This window comes from Pantherophis guttatus, chromosome 5 (assembly GCF_059756535.1).
Source record: "Pantherophis guttatus breed Tessera chromosome 5, ASM5975653v1, whole genome shotgun sequence".
Lineage (NCBI taxonomy): Eukaryota > Metazoa > Chordata > Lepidosauria > Squamata > Colubridae > Pantherophis > Pantherophis guttatus.
This window is the reverse complement of record NC_142067.1, coordinates 75,089,553-75,109,055: the sequence shown is the minus strand read 5'-3', so window position 1 is coordinate 75,109,055 and position 19,503 is coordinate 75,089,553. Positions and strand designations below refer to the sequence as shown.

The following is a 19,503-nucleotide window of genomic DNA, read 5'->3' as shown; positions in this document are numbered from 1 at the left end:
GGCAGACAGATGGTTGTACGTTTGCCTGCAAAATGTCTTGATAAACTCTGGAATTCATTTTCCCATCAATGACAACAATCCGTCCAGGCCCTGAGGCAGCAAAGCAGCCCCAAACCATGATGCTCCCTCCGCCATGTTTTACAGTGGGGATGAGGTTTTGATGTTGGTGTGCTGTGCCTTTTTTTCTCCACACATAGTGTTGTGTGTTCTTCCCAAACAACTCAATTTTGGTTTCATCTGTCCACAGTATATTTTGCCAGTAGTGCTGTGGAACATCCAGATGCTCTTTTGCAAACGTCAAACGTGCTGCAATATTTTTTTTAGACAGCAATGGCTTCCTCCGTGGTGTCCTCCCATGTACTCCATTCTTGTTTAATGTTTTCCTTATTGTAGATGTGTTAACAAAAATGTTAGCATGTGCCAGAGATTTCTGTAGGTCTTTAGCTGACACTCTAGGATTCTTCTTTACCTCATGAAGCATTCTGCGTTGTGCTCTTGCAGTCATTTTTACAGGACGACCACACCTAGGGAGAGTAGCAACAGTGCTAAACTTTCTCCATTTGTAGACAGTCTGTCTTACCATGGACACATGAACATCAAGGCTTTTGGAGATACTTTTGTAACCCTTTCCAGCTTCATGCAAGTCAACAATTCTTGATCGTAGGTCTTCTGAGAGCTCTTTTCTGCGAGGCATGGTTCACATCAGACAGTGCTTCTTGAAACCAGTAAACCCAAAACAGGTGTGTGTTTTTAAAGGGCAGGACAGCTGTCAGCAACACATCCAATATCATCACACTGATTGGAGTCAAGGTTGGCTCACTCCTGGCTCCAATTAGCTCTTGGAGGAGTCATTAGGCTAGGGGCTCACATACTTTTTCCTACCTGCACTGTGAATGTTTACATGTTATGTTCAATTAAACCATGGCAACATCTAATGTTTGTGTAGTATTATTTTAAGCAGACTGTGTTTTTCTATTGTTGTGACTTAGATGAAGTTCAGAGCACATTTTATGACCAATTCATGCAAAACTCCACGTAATCCCAAGGGGTTCACATACTTTTTCTTGCAACTGTACATCCCCAAAATGCTCAATCCAAAGCCTTCAGCCTTGCAATCCTGGGATATGCGTCTGTGCTCAGATTCCAAAGAAAGAAGGTTTGCAGGAAAATCCCCATCCCTCATTTTCCTGCTGATCGTTTTTTACTTGGGATTGCAGCACAGACACACATCCCCAAAATGTTCCAGCCGGAGCCTTCAGCCTTGCAATCCTGTGATGTGCATCTGTGCAGGGCTCCCAAGGAAAGAGCGATCCGATCCAACCTCGGAGAGTTATCCAGAGCTGGCAGCAATGTGCTCTCTCTCTCTCTCTCTCTCTCTCTCTCTCTCTCTCTCTCTCTCACACACACACACACACACACACACACACACAAACAAAGGTCCCTCACCCCCACAGGACAGCCACTTGACTAACCTGCTTTCCAGCTCCGTTCTCCTTTGTGCGTGCATGGCAAAAAAAGTAGTCTGTGGGACTACAGTTAAAAAAGTAGTTCAGACCTTCCAACTTCCCATGAAAAAAAAAGATCTCGCAAAGTTGGAAGGCCTGAACTATCGTATTTTTTTTACTGTAGTCCCACAGACTACTTTAGTTGCCCTGCATGTGGCAGCGGAGAATGGAGCTGGAAAGCAGGTTAGTGAAGGGATATGTCTGCCCTGGAGGGTGTGTGTGTAAGGGTTTGGCATGGGTGGCCTGGCTGAAGGGTGCGCTGGTGCAGGGAGCTTGGGGCAGCTCCGCATCCCCTGTCTTGCTTCATCCTCCACCCCCCAACTGCCTCTCTTCGTTCTTTGCAACATGCAGCCTCTCACAGTAACGAGAATTGCCTGCAATTCTTGTTACTGTGAGAGGCTGCACATTGCTTCTGGGAAGGGGAGGTTCAGTCCCCTTACCTGGTTCCCCCCCACCATTTCTCTTTCTCTCTCTTTCTCTGTCTCTCATATACACAGAGAGACATTTGATCGCTTGAACTGCAGTACACTTTTCGCCCAGAGGGAGAAGCAGACAAAAAGTGTTTGGGTGCCCGATAGGTGCCGACCTGCATTGTCAAGTGATTGGGCTGCTGAGTGCCGGCCTGCACGCCTACTCGGAGCTGCAGGTGCTGGGCTACAGCTATGCTGAACCCAGTGCTTTTCAGGCCCTGTACCTTGTGGCCACTGCAGCTCTCATGCTGGCTCTGCGAGGCAAGCGTGGGGCTGCCCCTGGTCGCCTATGGCAGCTCTGCAGCCATCTCACCTTCTGCCCTGCCCAGCCCAGCCTACCACCAAGCCCCGGTTGGTACCCAGCAGCCTCCACTACCTCCCACTGGAGCTACCTCACACACAGCTGGCATGAGAGCTGCAGCACCCACCAGAGCCTGGGCTGCAGCCTGGTACCTGCAGCACCGAGTAGGTGTGCAGACTGGCGCTCAGTAGCCCAAAGGAGACCCCTTCCAGCCGGAGTTCCATGTTCAGCCAGGGAGTGGTTCCTAGGACCACCTGATTCTCAACCAGCCAGCAGCATGATTGCAGGGGGCTTCCTGCCCACCTGAAAGAAAGGCTGTGTTGTGTAAAGGGGCTTCCCCCCCCCCAAGACCCTCTAAAGCACTGGGCTGTGGCTCCAACCCAGGGAGCCTCAATCGGGACCAAGCTCTTGGCACGCCCCAGCCTCCACCCACCAGGAGGACAAAGAGCCCCCGCGAGGCCAGCAGCAGCATGGGCAGCCACTTAGCGGCCAAGAAGTGCCCCAGCAGCAGACAGGGCAGGTGGAGGCCAAGGCATGCCAAGGGTTTGGCCCGTTGCAGCTGCAAGCAAGCAGAGAGCGGGGGCCAGCAGTAGCTGCGCTGCCACTCCTGTTGGCCTTTGCGCTTGCAGCCTCCTGCACATCAAAAAAATAAGACCTCCATGAAAAAAAGCCTGTGTGTTTATTTTGGGGTCCAAAAGAAAATAAGACCGGATCTTATTTTCCAGGAAACATGATAAGTGTGTATTGGGGGGTTCTCCACATGGGAAATTCTTCTACATAAACCACAATGAGGCAGCATTGCAACACTACAACACACCTTCATAAAAAAGAATAACTTCATTAGAAAAGAAGAAATCTAAATTATGATTTTACATACTGAAATTAGATAATGAACGAATAAGAAAATCATTCAGAGAAAAGATAGACTCATACCTCATCAACTTTTAATAGGTTCTTTTTGGAGGATTTATTCTCAGCAGAATCAGCATATACATGTACAGCAAGCAAGCTTAAGGTACCAGGTGCAGCAATCAACTGCCTTATCTAAATATAATAAAATGGGGATATTTCATAGGTTCCAATGGATTTGAACAGATACATATTCGCAATTCAAACATGAATTAAGCAAAGTTATTGTGAGAAAATGGATTATTCCTGAAAAAGCATAACCTGAGTAATGCCATATTTAACCTTTATATATATATTTCATGAATCCTGATGTAACCTCATAATCAGGACATGAGTAGGCAGTAAAGTTTGGAAAGGAAAAAGGGAACTGTAATGTTCCTATGATGCTTGTTTTGTTTTCACCGCTTTTCGGAAGGCCAATAAAGGTGGGGATGGTCCGGACCTCAAGAGGTAACTGGTTCCAGAGAGCTGGGGCAGCCACAGAGAAGGCCCTCCCCTACGGGCCTGCCAGCCGGCATTGTTTAGCTGACGGGACCCGAAAGAGACCAACTCTGTGGGATCTTACCGGTCGCTGGGAGCTATGCAGCAGAAGGCGGTCTCGAAGATAACCTGGCACTGAGCCATGTAGGGCTTTAAAGGTAATAACCAACACCTTGAATTGTGACCGGAGACCAATAGGGAGCCAGTGCAGCTCGCGGAGAATTGGTGTAATGTGGGTGTAACTAGGTGCACCCACGACAGCTCGCGCGGCTGTGTTCTGGACCAACTGTAGTCTCCGAATACTTTTCAAGGGTAGCCCCATGTAGAGCACATTGCAATAATCTAACCGTGAGGTGACAAGGGCATGAGTGACTGTGAGGAGAGCCTCCCGATCCAAGTAGGGTCGCAATTGGTGCACCAGGCGAACCTGTGTAAAAGTTCCCCTAGCCACAGCTGTCAGATGTTGCTCTAATCTTAGCTGTGAGTCTAGGACACCCAAATTGCGAGCCCGTTCTGAGGGGGACAATTTCTCGCCCCCCAGAACCAAGGATGGACAATCGACATAGTCTTTAGGAGGCAATATCCACAGCCACTCGGTCTTGTCTGGGTTAAGTCTGAGCCTGTTGACTCCCATCCACACCCTCACAGCCTCCAGGCACCGGCACATCACATCCACCGCATCACTGAATTGACGCGGGGTAGAAATATACAACTAGGTATCATCCACGTATTGCTGATACTTCACTCCGTGTTGTCGGATGATCTCCCCCAACGGCTTCATGTAGATGTTAAATAGGAGGGGAGAGAGGACAGAGCCCTGAGGCACCCCGCAAACGAGGGGCCTAGGGGTCGACCTCTGTCCTCCTACCAACACCGACTGTGACCAATCAGAGAGATAGGAGGAGAACCACCATAACACGGTGCCTCCCACTCCCAGCTCCCTTAGTTGTCCCAGAAGGATACCATGGTCAATGGTATCGAAAGCTGCTGAGAGGTCAAGTAGCACCAAGATGGAGGAATGACCCCCATCTTGGGCTCGCCAGAGATCATCCATCAGCGTGACCAAAGCAGTTTCCGTGCTGTAGCCAGGCCTGAAGTCAGACTGAAAAGGGTCTAGATGATCTGTTTCCTCCAATGAGCGCAGGAGATGAAGTGCCACCACTTTTTCTACAACCTTTCCCACAAAGGGTAGGTTGGAGACTGGACGAAAGTTCTTTAATTCTGCTGGATCCAGGGAAGGCTTCTTGAGGAGGGGCCTTAAAACCATTTCCTTTAATGGTTGCGGGAAGGACCCTTCCCTCAAGGACGTGTTAACTAAAGCCTGGAGCCAGCCTCGTGTCACCTCCTGCTGGCCAAAACCAGCCAGGAGGGGCACGGGTCCAACAACCAAGTGGAGGAACTCATCACTCCTACAGCCTTGTCCACTTCCTCAGAAATCACAGACTCAAACTCATCCCACACAATGGGACTAAGACCTGCACCTGTCATCTTGGTCGGAATTGCCCAATCAGAGTCCAGGTCCATCCGAATCTGAGCGACTTTATCCAACAGAAACTGCACAAACTCCTCAGCTCTACCCTGCAAGGGCTCCTCCACTCCCCCTACATTAAGGAGGGAGCGAGTCACCCTAAATAGGGTGGCTGGGCACGAATCAGCGGATGCAATAAGTGCGGAAAAATGCGAGCATTTTGTTGCCCATATCGCCACTAAATAAGTCCTGATAAAGGCTCTTAAGAGTGTTCGATCAGATTCGGAGTTACTGGTCCTTCAGCGTCGCTCTAGATGTCTCTTCTGGCGCTTCATCTTCCGGAGCTCCTCGGTAAACCAGGGAACTTTCCTGGATCCACCGCCATGGAGAGGTCGCAAAGGTGCAATCCAGTCCAGTGCCCCAGATGCCGCCCTATTCCAGGCAGCCACCAGGGACTCAGCCGGACTGTGGACAAGGGAGTCAGGTATCTCCTCAAGCTCCTTCTGGAACCCTTCAGGGTCCATTAGGCGCCTGGGACGGAACCACTTAATCAGCTCCGCCTCCCTGCGATGGAGGAATAGCACCCTGAAGTCTAACCTCAGCAGGAAATGATCTGACCACGACAAGGGAGAAGCATCTAAACCCCTTAATTCCAGATCATATCTCCACTGCCCTGAGAGAAACACCAGGTCAAATGTGTGTCCCCCCCCCCATGAGTCGGACCCTGAACTACTTGGGTCAGATGCCACTGGCCCAGCCCTCTCCATCTCACTGTCTACTTGCCCGCGGTTGAAATGGGCCAAGCTCTCGGCATGCCCTGGCCCCCACCTGCCCTGCCTGCTGGTCCTGCTGCTGCTGGGACACTTCTCGGCCGCAGCACCTCACAGGAAATTTTCGCCCTCCTGGCAGGGTGGGTAGAGGCCAGGGCGTGCGGAGATCTTGGGCTGCGGGCAAGCAGACAGTGGGACAGAAAGGGTGGGGCCAGTGGTAGCTGCCCAAACACTTTTCGCACTGTGGGAGACAAAACTTTGTCTATTTGCAAAGGGGATGCTTTGAAATGGAGCTAATAGCTCTGTTTCAAACCATCCCCTTTGCAAGCACACAAAACTTTTGAGTCTCTATCATTTCTCTGTCTGGTCAAAAATGAACATTGGAGCTTACCTGAATGTTCGATCTATGTGCGCTGCAGGAGAGTCCAAGCAATGGGTTCAAGTTTAGCCTGGCTGGCCAGAGACTGAGTTGAATTTGCCTAGCCACGCCTCTTTCTCCCATGAGCTTTCAGTGTTTCGACGAAGAGGTCTGTAGAAGACGTAGCAAAATGATAGAAGAATGTCCACTATAAGTAAGTGTTGGATGCTGGACCGCTACAGTAGGGCGGGGTTGGACTCTCCTGCAGCGCACATAGATCGAACATTCAGGTAAGCTCCAATGTTCAATCTCCTGTGCGCTGCTTGGAGAGTCCAAGCAATGGGATATACCCAAGCTAAGTATCCCTAGGGCGGGAGTCTGAGCGGTCCAGGTGTCGTTCTCCTGGTAGAATCTGCTGCAGGACTCTTCTGCCAAACGAAGCCTCAGCTGAGGCAAAAACGTCCAACTTGTAATTTCTGATAAAGGTAGTGGGAGAAGCCCAAGTTGCAGCCCTGCAGATCTCCAATATGGAAGCCTGAGTAGCCTAGGCTGCCGTGGTGGCAGCACTATGAGTTGAATGTGCAGTGATGTTTCTAGGCACTGGAGTAGATGGGATGTTGCTTACCTGAACATCCTTTCTGGGCGTGCTGCTGAAGAATCCAAGAGCGTGGGTAATATCCCTCAGGTAGCCTGAAAACACTGAGTGTATGTCACTTTAAATTAACTGTTGACTCCTCCCCTAGGGACTGGCTGAGGCTCAGTTTCTTTCACGAAGAATGTCTTAACGAAGAGGCAAGTCCATCCGGGATCAAGAAGCAGAAGCCGAACAGGGCGGGTTGGATTCTTCAGCAGCGCGCCCAGAAAGGATGTTCAGGTAAGCAACATCCCTTCTCTGGCGCGCTGCTTGGAAGAATCCAAGAGCGTGGGATGTACCCAAGCAAGTATTAAACGGGAGGGAAGGCTGAATGCTCCCGGTTGGCTGGATTAGAGATGACAGATTGCAAAACCTGCCGTCCGAAGGATGCCTCAGCCGAGGCAAAGGAGTCAACTTTATAATGTCGTACAAAGGGCATGAGAAAAGTCCAGGCGGCTGCTTGACAAATGTCCAGTATGGATGCCTGTGTAGCCCATGCCGCCGAGGTCGAAGCGCTCCTTGTTGAATGTGGCATGATACGCCCAGGCGGAACCTTGTTGCGGATGGTGTATGCCGTAGAGATGCAAGCTTTGAGCCATCGCCCAATGGTGGACGACGTGACCTTGTGTCCCATCGAGGATGGCAAAAAGGAAACAAATAGCGCTTCTGATTTCCGGAACGGGGAAGTCCGCTTGATGTAGTAGCGGAGAGCACGTCATACGTCGAGGGTATGCCATTGGGCTTCCCTATGATGGTGAGGATGCCGCCAAAAATCCGGCAGGATTAGCTCTTGAGCGCGATGAAAGAGCGAGTTAATCGTGGGGACGAAAGCGGGGTCCAGTCGGAGAACGACTCTATCCGCGTAAAAGGTGCAAAGGTCAGAGCGGATGGATAGCACTGCCAATTCAGAAACCCTTCTCGCCGACATGATTGCTACGAGGAAGGCGACCTTTAGAGTCATGAAGCGAAGAGACACAGAAGACAGGGGCTCAAAGGGGGGAGCCATCAGGACCTGAAGGACCAGTGTTAAATCCCAGGAGGGGTATCTGTGGACCACTGGTGGGCGTAGGTTGGTAGCCCCTCTAAGAAAGGTGCAGACTCTCCGATCCAAAGACAATGGACGGTCTGCTGACTTGGACAAAACCGAGGTCAGGGCAGCTACCTGCCGCCTCAGGGTATTTGGTGCTAGGCCGCTGTCCAATCCGTCCTGAAGAAAATCAAGTAGAGCGGGCACGGAGGCATCGGCCGGGTCTACGTTGTTCTTGCAACACCAACGACGAAAAGCCTGCCAGGTAGCCTCGTAAATCCGTATAGTCGAAGCCCGGCGGGCGGCTTGCATGGTGACAATGACCCGCCCAGACAGGTTGTCTTTCCTCAGGAGGGTCCTCTCAAATGCCAGACGGCCAGTTGGAGCCACTCCGGTTCCAGGTGTAGGATGGCTCCCTGGCTGAGAGAGACCCGTCCTGGGGGATTCTCCATGGGCGGGATATCGACAGTTCCAGCAGATCTGCATACCATGGTTGCCGTGGCCAGTGCGGAGCGACCAGGAGAACCTCCGCGCCCTCCGATAGGATTTTGCGCACTACCCTCGGTATGAGAGGGATCGGAGGGAAGGCGTACAACAGGCCGTGGGGCCATTGGCATCTCAGGGCGTCCGTCCCCTCGGACCCCGGGCTGGGGAATCTGGAGAAAAATCGAGGAAGCTGTGTGTTGCAGGGGCTCGCAAACAAGTCCAGAATAGGGCGGCCGAATCTGGCCGACAGAAGCCGGAAGAGAGTTGGGTCCAAGCGCCACTCTGCATGGTCGATTTGAGAGCGGCTTAACCAGTCCGCCCGGGTATTGTCCATCCCGGAAATGTGTTGAGCCAAGATGGAGAGTATGGTCCCCTCCGCCCAGGAAAGAAGGGAGATCGCCTCTTCCAGCAATGGTTTGGAATGCGTGCCGCCCTCCCGATTCAGATGTGCCTTGGCCGTGGTGTTGTCGGTCAAGACCAGCACGTGTTGACCCTGAATGTCGGGTTGGAAGTGCCAGAGGGCTAGGTGGATGGCCCTCAGCTCCAGCCAATTTATATCGTGCTGTAGGTCCGCAGCTGACCAAAGACCCTGGGTCACCTTGGCGGACAGATGGGCACCCCACCCCAGTAGGCTCGCATCTGTTGTCACAGTTATCCTTTGTGGCTCTTGAAAGAAGCATCCCTTCGAAATAGCGGGGGAAGTCCACCAACGGAGGGATCGGAGAATGTGACCAGGAAGCCTGACCCTCGAAGTTGAATTGCTGCCCAGGGACCTCTGATGAGGCAGGAGGAACCATTGGAGGGGGCGAGAATGTAGGCGAGCCCACGGCACAATGCTGATGCATGAAATCAGTTTTCCGAGGAGCTGTGACAATTGAAGGATAGAAACTGTCTGGGAAGACTGAATCTGGGCAATTGCTGTGGCAATGCTGAGACAACGATCCGGGGCCAGGAAAACATGACAGGAGGTTGAGTCTATGATGGCTCCAAGGTGCCGAATATGACTGGTGGGCTGAAGGTGACTTTTCTCCAAGTTCAGGGAGAAACCATGCTGTTGTAGGGAATCTCGAACTGCCTCCAGGTCTCTGAGAGTTCTTTGGTGAGAGTCGGACAGGATGAGGATATCGTCCAGGTAGCAGAGGACTCTGATGGGGATGAGCCGAAGAGAAGCTGCTACTACCGCGAGGACCTTCGTAAAGGTCCTGGGAGCAGACGAGAGACCGAACGGCATGGCCCTGTACTGGAAGTCCTGGTTGTCGTAAGAGAAACGGAGGAATCGTCGATGGGAAGGCCTGACCGGGATGTGGAGGTAGGCCTCCTTGAGATCGATGGAAGTCATGTCGTCGGCTTGTCTGATGGCGGCCAAAATCGAATGAAGGGACTGCATTTTGAATTTGTGATAGGCGATCAATTTGTTTAACTCCTTTAAGTCCAGGATCCCCCTCCAGCCTCCGGAGTTCTTTGGAACCAGGAAAAATATTGAATAAAAACCGGTCCCACGATGTTCTGTGGGAACGGGCTCTATAGCGTGAATGTCTAAGAGATGATGAATTTCCGAAGACATTAGACGTCTCTTTTTGGGGTTCCTGGAGACCGGGCATCGGATGAAGCGATGAGGGGGGCAGGAGGAGAACTCCAGGGTGAGTCCCAGACGAATGGTTTGCAAGACCCATTTGTCCGTCGTTGTTTGGGACCATTGGTGGAAAAAATGATTCAGGCGGCCGCCGATAGGATAGGGTTCGGAGTCATTTCCCTCTCCGGAAGGGTCGGGAGGTACCTCCGCGAAAGGGACGTTTCGAAGACTGTTGTCGCCTGGTGCGGTCCTGAAAGGACTGTCTGTCGGACGAACGGTCATAAGAGAAAGAGGAAGGACGATAGGTGGAAGCGCTGCTGGGGCCAGGATCCGCCCGAAAGGAAGGGCGTTGGTTGTATGGTACGTAGCGACGGTCCGCTCTGCGATAGGAAGAGGGCATGATTTTCCTTTTGTCCTTATCCTCTATGAGGATAGGATCGAGTGTCTCTCCAAACAAACGGGATCCCTTATACGGAGCAGAGGCCAGTTTCCATTTTGATTTAACGTCTGCACGCCAATGACGAAGCCACAGGAGTCGGCGTGAGGTGACTGCTGATGCCAGAGATCGCGATGCGAACCTGGTCGCTGCAAGGGCCGCATCCGCAGAATATTCTGTGGCCACCACCAACTTGTTAACGTCCTGGTGGAGGCGCCGATCATCAGGCGGGAGACGCTCCTGAAGCTGGCGGAGCCAGATCAGGGAGGCCCGGTTAAAGAAAGAGGCCGAGGTGGCGGCGTGTATGGCCCAAGCCGCAGTCTGATGGGCCTTGCGGAAGACTAGTTCGGCTCTTTTGTCCTCAGAACGCAACCCATCCGCAATGTCGTTGGATAATACCGTGGAGGACGTCAAAGCTGCAATGGGAGCATCGACTGACGGAAGTTCAAGTAAGTCCTGCAAGCTAGGCGCTGAGCAGAACAGTTTTTTGGCAATGCCGTTGGGTGCCGTGAGCGCTCCCGGCTGGGCCCAGGGCCGCTGAACGGTTTCAGAGAAAAGTTGCGGACAGGGTATGAACTCCTGGTCGGGTTGCGGAACGGCAAAAAGGGCTTCATGAGGTTTAGGGGGCCCCTCAGTCTGTGGTAATGTCTTAGCAGAAGCCAATTGCGTGGTAGCAATGGCCTTGCGAAGCAAAGTCTTGAAGAGAGATGGCCGGAAGAGCCCCGTAGAAGTGGGTTTGTCCAGTAGCTCCTCTTCATCCTCCGAGAGTTCCATATCCCCTGTCTCATCGCAGTCAAACTGAGAGTCATCGCTGTGGCCTGACTCCTGTAAGGAATAGTCACCAGGGTCAACCTCGGAGCGATGGACTGCTGGTCTAGGCGGTTCAGGCATGTAAGGGTGAGAAGCCCCTTGGAGATAAGAAGTTTGCGGTTGTAAGTTGTGAGGGAAACCGCCTGCCATCATTCTGGACAACGTAGCCGTAATCAATGTCTGAATATCATAATAAGGGGGCTGGGAACCTTCTGGGGGGCGTAGTCCTGCCACAGTGGGTGTGAACGTAGCCTCAGGTGCACGAGGAGGAGGAAGAGGTTGGAAGACAGTTGTTGAAGTCGAGGGAACCGCAGGTATATCGGCCTGCTGACAGTACATGAACCCCTGGGTAGCAGGATCAACTCCTGTCGCCATCACCTGGGAATCGACTGGTGGAGGCAAGGTATTGATGTGAGATGAAGACGCAGGCTCCTCCACCGGTACACTGACTTGCAGCGTGGGACCGTGTGCCTTGCACTGTGCCTGTTCGAATTGACGCTCAAGGGCATCATGGTGACGCTTAGCGGCCTTATCCTCAGCCGAGGAAGATTTGTGGCCTTTAGAGGAGGCAGACTTAGAAGAGTGAGAAGACTTTTTTGACGCCTTTCCAGATTTATTCCCCGAGGAGCGGGCAGAGTCCTTGTTTCTAGAAGGAGAGTGACCCTCATCCGGGTCAGAAGAAAAATCTGGGTCGGCCATAGCGCTGGCAACAATTATAAAATTAAAATTGTTTTTTATTTTTTATTGTTTTTTATTGTTTTTTATTTTTTTATTTATTTCTTATTTGAAAAAGAAGGGGGGTGGAGTGGGGTGTGTGTGCCTAGGACAGGAAGGCCACCGCCAAGAAACAGTCCCGGAAATTTGAAAGTCCCGAAGAGATCTCTGTGGAAGTATAGAACAAACGGAGGTAAATATATTGAGGAGCCAGAGAAATTAAGGATAAGTCCAGCCAGCTGTAACTCGTGAGGGTTGCTGAGGCAGGGGTGAAAAGGAAGGCTGAGAGACAGCGACAGTTAATGGCGGCAGATAGAAAATGGCGGCCGCGCGGGAAAAGGCAAACGGCCGCCCAGAATCGCTCCTTCAAACCTTGAGGCCTCTTGGCTGTGGGGCGGCTTGAAACCGATCGCCGGCTCGCTGAGGGATTAGTGAGGGAGCGATCTTCCACGCGTGAGCACTCACGAGTGCTCCAAGCGCTTCCCCGGGGACAGCCGAGTATGCGTCGGAGGAACCGGGCAGGAGACTCGGAGCCCGATCGGCGTCCAGGTGAGGCTTCAGTCAGATAAAGGCGACGTCAGTAAGCAGAAGAAGTGTCTCGCCTACCAGCCGCCTCAAGTTGCAGGCACGCAGAGATGCCGGGGAGGCAGAGCTCTGCGGCGAAAAAAAGGTCGGCTGTTTAAATTCTCAGGTACGTAGAGATAACGGTGACAGGCAGAGCTCTATGGCAAGGAGAATTAGCGGGGCGTCGTCGGGCGAGAGCCTCCAGGTCGTCGCCGCCCGAAGTCAGTAGAACGAAGCAGAAAGGATCCAGTAGGAAAGAGGGAATTTAATAAAATAATGAGGAGATTGAGGAGAAGTCAGAAAAAACACTCGTTCAGGCTGCACTGAGTGAAAGGAACTGAGCCTCAGCCAGTCCCTAGGGGAGGAGTCAACAGTTAATTTAAAGTGACATACACTCAGTGTTTTCAGGCTACCTGAGGGATATTACCCACGCTCTTGGATTCTTCCAAGCAGCGCGCCAGAGAATGGTGTTCATAAGCCATTGCGATGCAAGCTTTGATCCATCTCGCAATTGTAGATGGGGTAACTTTCTTCCCCATGGCAGTAGGCTGGAATGATACAAATAGTGATTCAGACTGCCTGAATGATGCGGTCCTGTCAATATATTTGCGGAGTGCCCTACGAACGTCGAGCGTGTGCCAACGTCGTTCTCTAGGATGTGCTGGGTCAGGGCAAAAGTTAGGTAAAACCACCTCCTGTGCCCTGTGAAACCAAGAGTTGACTTTTGGTATGAAAGTCGGGTCCAACCTGAGGACCACCCTGTCGGAGTAAAAGATGCATAGATCTCCACGTACCGACAGTGCCGCCAGTTCGGAGATCCTTCTCGCAGATGTGATTGCTATCAAGAAGGCGACCTTGAAGGTAAGTATTCTGAGGCTGGCGGATCCTAAGGGCTCGAACGGAGCAGACGTAAGTGCTTGCAGAACAAGAGGCAAGTCCCAGGAAGGATACCTATGGACTGGAGGAGGCCGTAAGTTAGCAACTCCCCGAAGAAAACTCCTCACCTTGGGGTGTTGAGAGAGAGAGATAGGACCCTCTCCCTGTAGAATAGTCGCTAAGGCGGCCACCTGTCTACGGAGTGTGTTGGCAGTAAGTCCCTGTTTGAATCCTGAGTGTAGGAAATTCAAGACGTCTGGAAGAGAAGCTGCCCTGGGAGGAATGTGCGATTTTCGGCACCAGCTAGAGAAGGTTGACCAAGTGGCATTGTAAATTCTGGTGGTAGACGGACGACGAGACGCCTGGATGACGGAAACGACCTCGCTTGAGAATCTGGAGTCCCTCAGGATTTCCCGCTCAATCGCCAGACGGCCAGTTGGAGCCACTGGGGCTCGGGATGTTGAACTGCTCCCTGGCTTAGGACAATCCTGTCTGGCGGAATCCTCCACGGGCGGGACACTGACAGTGACACCAGGTCCGAACCCTTCTGGGCCAGTGTGGAGCCACCAACAGAATTTCTGCCTGCTTGTCCAGAAGCTTCCGGATGACTCTTGGTAGTAGAGGTGTCGGAGGAAATGCATATAGGCCTCGAGGCCAGGGCGCCCGAAGGGCATCTGTCGCTTCTGCCCCCGGCGTCGGAAATCTGGAAAAGAACCGTAGTAGGTGAGTGTTCTTTGGTGTTGCAAACAGATCCACGCATGGTTGGCCGAACCTGGTCGTCAGTTGGTGAAACAGGTCTGGATGGAGATGCCATTCGGAGTGGTCGACGGTTGTTCGACTCAACCAGTCCGCCTGTTCGTTGTGTGTGCCTGAAATATGTTCTGCTTGGAGGGAGAGCAGGTGTGATTCCGCCCAGAGGCCGAGGCTCTCTGCTTCGGACATCAGGTCCTTGGACCGGGTGCCTCCCTGCCTGTTCACGTGTGCCTTGGCGGTCACATTGTCAGTTAACAGCAACACGTGATGGTTGGTTAGCGAGAGGTGGAAATGACGGAGAGCTAGGTGGGCAGCTCTGAGTTCCAACCAATTTATGTCATGTAACAGATCCTGTGGAGACCATCTGCCCTGTGCCATCTGGGAACCCAGGTGAGCCCCCCAGCCAAATAGACTGGCATCTGAAATTAGTGTTAGAAGTGGCGGTTCCTTGAAGAGACAGCCTTTCTCTAGGGAAGGTGACATCCACCAGTTCAGGGAGTGGAGAACTTTTGGAGGCATTCTGACTCTTGTTGTGGAGTGACTGATGCCTGCTCGTTGGCTCGGTAGGAGGAACCATTGTAAGGTTCGGGAATGTAACCTCGCCCAATAAACGATGGCCAGACATGAAATCATTTTCCCTAGTAACTGGGATAATACTGCGAGGGAGACAGACCTGGCTGACCTGACCCGATGTATCAAGGCCCGTATGCTGACTAGACGTTCTAGGGATAGAAAAACCTGGCAACTGACTGTGTCTATCCAGGCACCTAAATGATGGATAGAATGGGATGTAATTAACTGGCTCTTTTCTAGATTTATCGAAAACCCGTGAAGTTGCAGAGCCTGAATAGTCTCTGACAAATCCTGTCTTGCCTGCCTGATGGATGAAGATTGAATCAAAATGTCGTCTAGGTAACATTGAAGCCTGATTGGGCAAGCCCGCAGATGGGCTGCCACCATGTCCAGGAGCTTTGTGAACGTCCTGGGGGCAGAGGACAGGCCGAATGGAAGGGCCCTGTATTGGAAGTGTTGCCCTGCGTAACAGAATCTGAGATATTTCCTGTGTGAAATCCGAATTGGTATGTGCAGGTAGGCTTCCTTTAGATCTATGGATGTAAGCAGATCCCCCTGTCTGATGCAATTTAGAATAGAGGTTAAGGATTGCATCTTGAATCTCTTGTATTTGATGTGTTTGTTGAGTCTTTTTAGATCTAGTATTCCCCTGCAACCCCCCAATTTCTTGGGGACCAGAAAGAGGATTGAGTAGAAACCGAGACCCTTCTGCGAGACAGGCACCGGTTCTATTGCCTGGATGGAGAGTAGATGAAGGATCTCGGCTTCCATCAGAGACCTCCTGATGGCATCCCTGGGAAGAGTGCAAGAGATGAATCTCCTTGGAGGAAGGGATGAAAACTCCAATGTGAGACCGAGCCGGATGGTTTGCAGAGCCCAGGCGTCGGTTGTGATGAGCTCCCATTGGGCTGAGAACCTCAAGAGGCGGCCTCCAATGGAAACGTGTGACTGGGAGTCATTTGGACCTGCGGTAAGGTCTACCGCCGGCCCCTCGAAAGGGTCTCCTAGACTGGGGTTGTCTAGACCTGTCCCTGAACTGAGCCCTATCCTGGGATCGGTCTGAAGTTGGAGGGTAAGTCCTCTGATAGGTTGGGGCGGAGTAACTGCCCTCCACCCCACGAAAGGACTGCCTGCGATAATATGGAGAGTATCTCCTGTCTGTCCTCCTGTGAGACAGGGGAAGTACCTTCCTTTTATCCTTGGTCTCTACCAAAATGGGATCTAAAACATCACCAAAAAGATTATTGCCCTGAAAAGGAGCAGACGCCAATTTCCATTTGGATTTCATATCGGCTTGCCAATGGCGAAGCCATAATAATCGTCTGGAAGTCACATTAGAGGCCAGGGCCCTGGAAGCAAACTTAGCCGCATTAAGGGTTGCATCAGCAGAGTATTCTGCTGCAGCAATTAACTTGTTGATGTCCTGGTGTAACCTGACATCTCCCTGGGGAGCTCTTGCCTGCATTTGGCGCAGCCACAGGAGGGAGGTTCTATTAAAGAAGGAAGCTGCCGTGGCTGATCTGATCACCCAGGCAGCTGCTTGATGTGTCTTACAAACTGACATCTCAGCTTTCCTATCTTCGGTCTTCAGCCCTTCTGCAGAGTCTGAGGGGAGAATATTGGAAGATGCTGGATTGGCAAAGGGAGTATCTACTGTAGGCAACTTAAGCAAGTCCTCTACTTCCTGTTCTACAGTGTACATCTTTTTGTCTAATCCGCTGGGATTAGACAAGGACCCAGGTTGAAGCCATTGCTTCTTAATAATGTCTATGAATAATCTGGGAGAAGGAACAGCGTCCTGGGTAGTGACCGGTTCTGTAAATAATCGAGCATGGGGGTCCTCCTCAGCCGAGCGATCAGATGCCCCAGCCACAACCCCTAGATTGGCCGTGGTTTTGGCCTTGTATAACAAGGTCTTGAACATGCTAGGGTTGAAAAGGCCAGTGAAGGCTGGTTTGTCTGGAGATCTGCCTTCATCTTCAGAAAGATCATGATCTGCGAATTCTTCCTCCTCCCCAGCATAAGACCATTTACTGCCCTGAGAATCATGAGGCGAATGAGGGGCCCGGGAATAAACCCTATTCTGGTGGGCCTGGTGTACATGGGGAGTGGTACCAGCTGAGTCGGGAGCAGGAAAGCCCCTTCTAAGCAGGGCAGAGTCAATGCCCTGGGCAATGGTCTGAGCTAACATCTGGCAGAGTTCCTGGGAAAGAACAGGGGCCTGGTTTACCTCAGGGTGGAGCCCCGCCGCTGTAGGGGTGAAAGTAGCTGAGGGAGCCTAATCCTAAGTACTGGAATGACTCCCTGATCAGATGAGTCCTGTTCTGATATGGGAATAACCTCCACAGTACTCTCAATTAATTCAGTTGGAGGATCTGTGGTAATATCTGGAGTCCAATTCAATCTATCTTCGTTTGAAGCAGAAGGAGGTGTATCCTGAATTGGAGGGATACTAGGCTCTGGGTGAACAATGACAAGGCCTAGGCCTGAGGAGGCTTCTGCCTGCTTTTTTGCCTTTGCAAATTGTTTCTCTAAGGCTTTTTGCCTTCTTTCTGCATCCTTATCAACAGCTGTGGAAGAAGGGGCCTTGGATCTGGTGGAAGGCCCAGGCTGAGCCCCAATTGCCTTACTGTGATCTGAAGACTTAGCTCTCTTAGAAGCAGAGGAATGGGATGCAGTACTTTTGGAGTGAGAGGAGCTGCGATCCGCCATCTTGGAATGACAAGCAAAAAAGGCAATTCAATCAGAGGATCTTACTAGGACAATGGTTATAATAATGATATTATTCCTCACTCCAGTAGTTGTAAATATGGTGCCAATTTTCCACTGCTGTTAGGTATTAAGCATGAGACTGATCAATGACCAGCTCTAATAACGCTATGAGAGAAAGGCTGTTAGGTATTAAGCGTGAGACTGATCAATGACCAGCTGCAATAACACTATGAGAGAAAGGCAGCAGTAATCAATGGTGTGGGAGAGACACAACAATCCCCAAACCATAAGGCAATAGCAGTAAATCAGCCAGCAATGCTAGGCCCGATCGCCAAAACTCATGTGGCTCCTTGGTGTTTCCGATAAACCAGGACTGCTAATTAAGATCCCTTGAAGGTTTCTGAAAAGTTTGAGGCTTTTGCTCCGTTTCTGAGCTGATAGAAGTCAAATTTGCCTTTAAAAGCTGCTAGGAGTCAATAAAAGGATTGCCTCCGCTGTGCTGTTAATGGCGGCAATTAAGAGAGGCCCCTGAGGCAAGAGATTAGCTCCGGAACTAATTAGCTCCACGGAGCTCCCGGTGCAGCTAGAAAACACCTCAGGCTGTTGGTGGTAATTTTAAAGAGAAAAGGGAGAAAGAGGCTTCTTTCTGTGGCTGGCAGTATTTTAAATAATATTTCTAAGACAGAGAAATTTAAAGCAAGTCTCTTTAGGCCGACTGAGTTGAAACACTGAAGACTCATGGGAGAAAGAGGCGTGGCTAGGCAAATTCAACTCAGTCTCTGGCCAACTAGGCTAAACTTGAACCCATTGCTTGGACTCTCCAAGCAGCGCACAGGAGATGTGTTTGGTCGCCTATGGGGTGCTTGGGAATGGAGCAAATTGCTTTGTCTCCCTCTGGGTGAAAAGTGTTGCAGTGCAGCCAGGTGGTGGCAGAGGCAATCCCAATGCGCTTGAGAATATTATCTGGGAGGAGTTTGATCCTGTGGCTCCCGAGGATGTGGACAGGGTTCTGGGTAGGATTAGTGCCGCCACATATTTATTGGACCCATGTCCCTCCTGGTTGGTACTGGCCTCCCGGGAGGTTACACGAGGCTGGCTCCAGGGGATTATAAGTGCTTCTCTGAGTGAGGGTGCCTTTCCCGCTGCCTTGAAAGAGGCGGTGGTGAGGCCCCTCCTCAAGAAGCCTTCCCTGGACCCAGCTGAATTAGCCAACTACTGTCCGGTCTCCAACCTTCGTTTTGTGGCGAAGGTTGTTGAGAGTGTGGTGGCACGACAACTGCCCGGGCACCTGGATGAAAATATCTATCTGGACCTGTACCAGTCGGGCTTCAGGCAGGGGTACAGCACAGAAACGGCATTGGTCGCGTTGGTGGATGATCTCTGGAGGGCTCAGGACAGGGGTTGTTCCTCTGTCCTGGTCCTGTTAGATCTCTCAGCGGCTTTTGATACCATCGACCATGGTATCATGCTGCAGCGGTTGAGGGGGTTAGGAATAGGGGGCACCGTTTTGCAGTGGTTCTCCTCCTTCCTCTCCGACTGCTCACAGTTCATGTTGACAGGGGGGCAGAGGTCGACTTCGAGGCGCCTCGCATGGGGAGTGCCACAGGAGTTGGTCCACTCACCCCTTCTGTTCAACATTTATGTGAAGCCGCTGGGTGAGATCATCTGTGGTTTTGAGGTGAGAGTCCACCTGTACGCTGATGATACTCAGCTGTACATCTCCACCCCAGACCACCCCAATGATGCCCTTGATGTGATGTCTCGCTTCCTGGAGGCCGTGCGGGTCTGGATGGGGAGAAATAGGCTCAGACTCAACCCCTGCAAGACTGAATGGCTGTGGTTCCCGGCATCGTGATATAGTCAGCTGGTGCCATAGCTGACTATTGGGGGTGAGTCTTTGCCCCCCACAGAGAGGGCTCACAATCTGGGTGTCCTCCTAGACGCACGGCTGTCTTTAGAAGAGGATATGACGGCCGTGGCCAGGGGGGCTTTTTATCAGGTTCACCTGATTCGCCAGTTGCAGCCCTTTCTGGATCGTGACGCCTTGTGCAGTCACTCACACCCTTGTCACCTCCCGACTGGAC

General features: G+C 51.7%; 2 protein-coding genes across 6 annotated transcripts in view; both read right to left on the bottom strand.

The window, feature by feature from the left end:
• APOO (apolipoprotein O) overlaps nucleotides 1-19,503 on the bottom strand; it is an 87,379-nt gene that overhangs the window by 29,932 nt on the left and 37,944 nt on the right. For 3 of the 5 annotated variants that reach the window (XM_034433182.3, XM_087871345.1, XM_087871346.1), the window contains exon 2: nucleotides 3,210-3,320. The exons of 1 other annotated variant lie outside the window; for it this stretch is intronic. In XM_034433182.3, the coding sequence (XP_034289073.1) occupies nucleotides 3,210-3,320 (111 nt within the window). Of the gene's footprint in view, nucleotides 1-3,209; nucleotides 3,321-6,294; nucleotides 6,421-19,503 lie in introns of those variants that run through there. One more of the 5 variants, XM_060694056.2, reaches the window with a different exon arrangement.
• Nucleotides 14,151-18,481, bottom strand: LOC148113467 (lamina-associated polypeptide 2-like). The gene has a single exon (XM_087871342.1). The coding sequence runs from the start codon at nucleotides 16,896-16,898 to the stop codon at nucleotides 15,663-15,665; it is 1,236 nt and encodes a 411-aa protein (XP_087727468.1). The 5' UTR covers nucleotides 16,899-18,481; the 3' UTR covers nucleotides 14,151-15,662.